Genomic DNA, 1171 nt, shown 5'->3' on the forward strand with positions numbered 1-1171 from the left:
TAGACATAAACATTACTCGTTGTATTGGGAATGCTACAGATGGTGCAGCTAATATGCAAGGCATGTATAAAGGTTTTACGTCTTGGCTTAGCAAAACAGCGCCCGAACAAGTTCATGTTTGGTGCTATAGCCACGTTTTAAACCTGGTAATATGTGACGCTACAAAAAACCCAGTTAAAGTAGCAACGTTCTTTTCTATCATTAATTCATGTGCCGTATTTTTTAAAGAATCATACCAGCGTATGAATAATTGGAAGTCAATAAGTAATAATCATCACGATAATATTCGAAATAAACGTCTTCAAATCATCGGAGAAACGAGATGGACCGCAAAGCAAACAGCCCTTAACAGAATTTTTGGTACTTATGATAAATTTGACGATGCTTTGTATACAGAGTTGATTATTTGTCAATCTAAAATATCTAATAATGAAGGTTTTAAGCCCGATATTCGATCTAAAGCTAACTGTATATTGTCATCATTATTGAAGTATGAAAATATCCTCATTGCACATATGTTTATGAAAATATTTTCTATAACAGGTCCCTTATCAAGATACTTGCAAACAAGTGGCTTAGATTTATTAAAATGTCAACAAATGGTCGAAGGCACTTTAAAACAAATAGAAAAACTCCAACGAGATATGGAAAATATAAAAATAACATGTGATAAGTTTATAGAAAAGGCTCAACGAATTATTGATTTAGAAATTGAAAATACTGAAGATGAAAAAAATAAGAAAGATTTAGAAATGTGTGATATTCAAGATCAGTTTGAAAATAAACGTATTCAAAGAAAGAAAAGGATGTCTACTTATGAAACGGAAGATGAACCAATAATTAATGCTGCAAAAAAATTTGAAGTTGAAGTTTATAATAAAGTATTTGATGCTATTATACGAAGTATGACTTCAAGGTTTATTAAAAATAATACATTATACTTTGATCTATCTCTATTATCGCCAAACAATTTTGAATCATTCAAAAATGGAATGCCGAGTGGTGCATTATCTACATTATCTTTGAAACTTAAACCATTTATTGAATGTAACAATGATGTTGAACAAATTAAAAGCAGTTTATGTGAAGAATTATTACATTTTTCTAGCTCATGGGAATTTTTAAAAAAATCAGTAAATGACGAATATAATATGATATATTGTGAAGATAG

At 29.6% G+C, this 1171-nt stretch overlaps 1 protein-coding gene across 1 annotated transcript; it reads left to right on the plus strand.

Annotated features, from left to right (window-relative positions):
* Positions 1-53: 53 nt before the first annotated feature.
* On the plus strand, positions 54-1047 carry LOC111035143 (the record flags this gene model as incomplete). Its single annotated transcript, XM_022316664.1, has 1 exon — positions 54-1047. A coding segment is annotated over exon 1 (994 nt), but the record flags the coding sequence as incomplete, so codon positions are not given.
* Between the last annotated feature and the right edge of the window lie 124 nt (positions 1048-1171).

This window comes from Myzus persicae, unplaced genomic scaffold (genome assembly GCF_001856785.1).
Source record: "Myzus persicae strain clone G006 unplaced genomic scaffold, MPER_G0061.0, whole genome shotgun sequence".
In the NCBI taxonomy this organism is placed as follows: Eukaryota; Metazoa; Arthropoda; class Insecta; order Hemiptera; family Aphididae; genus Myzus; species Myzus persicae.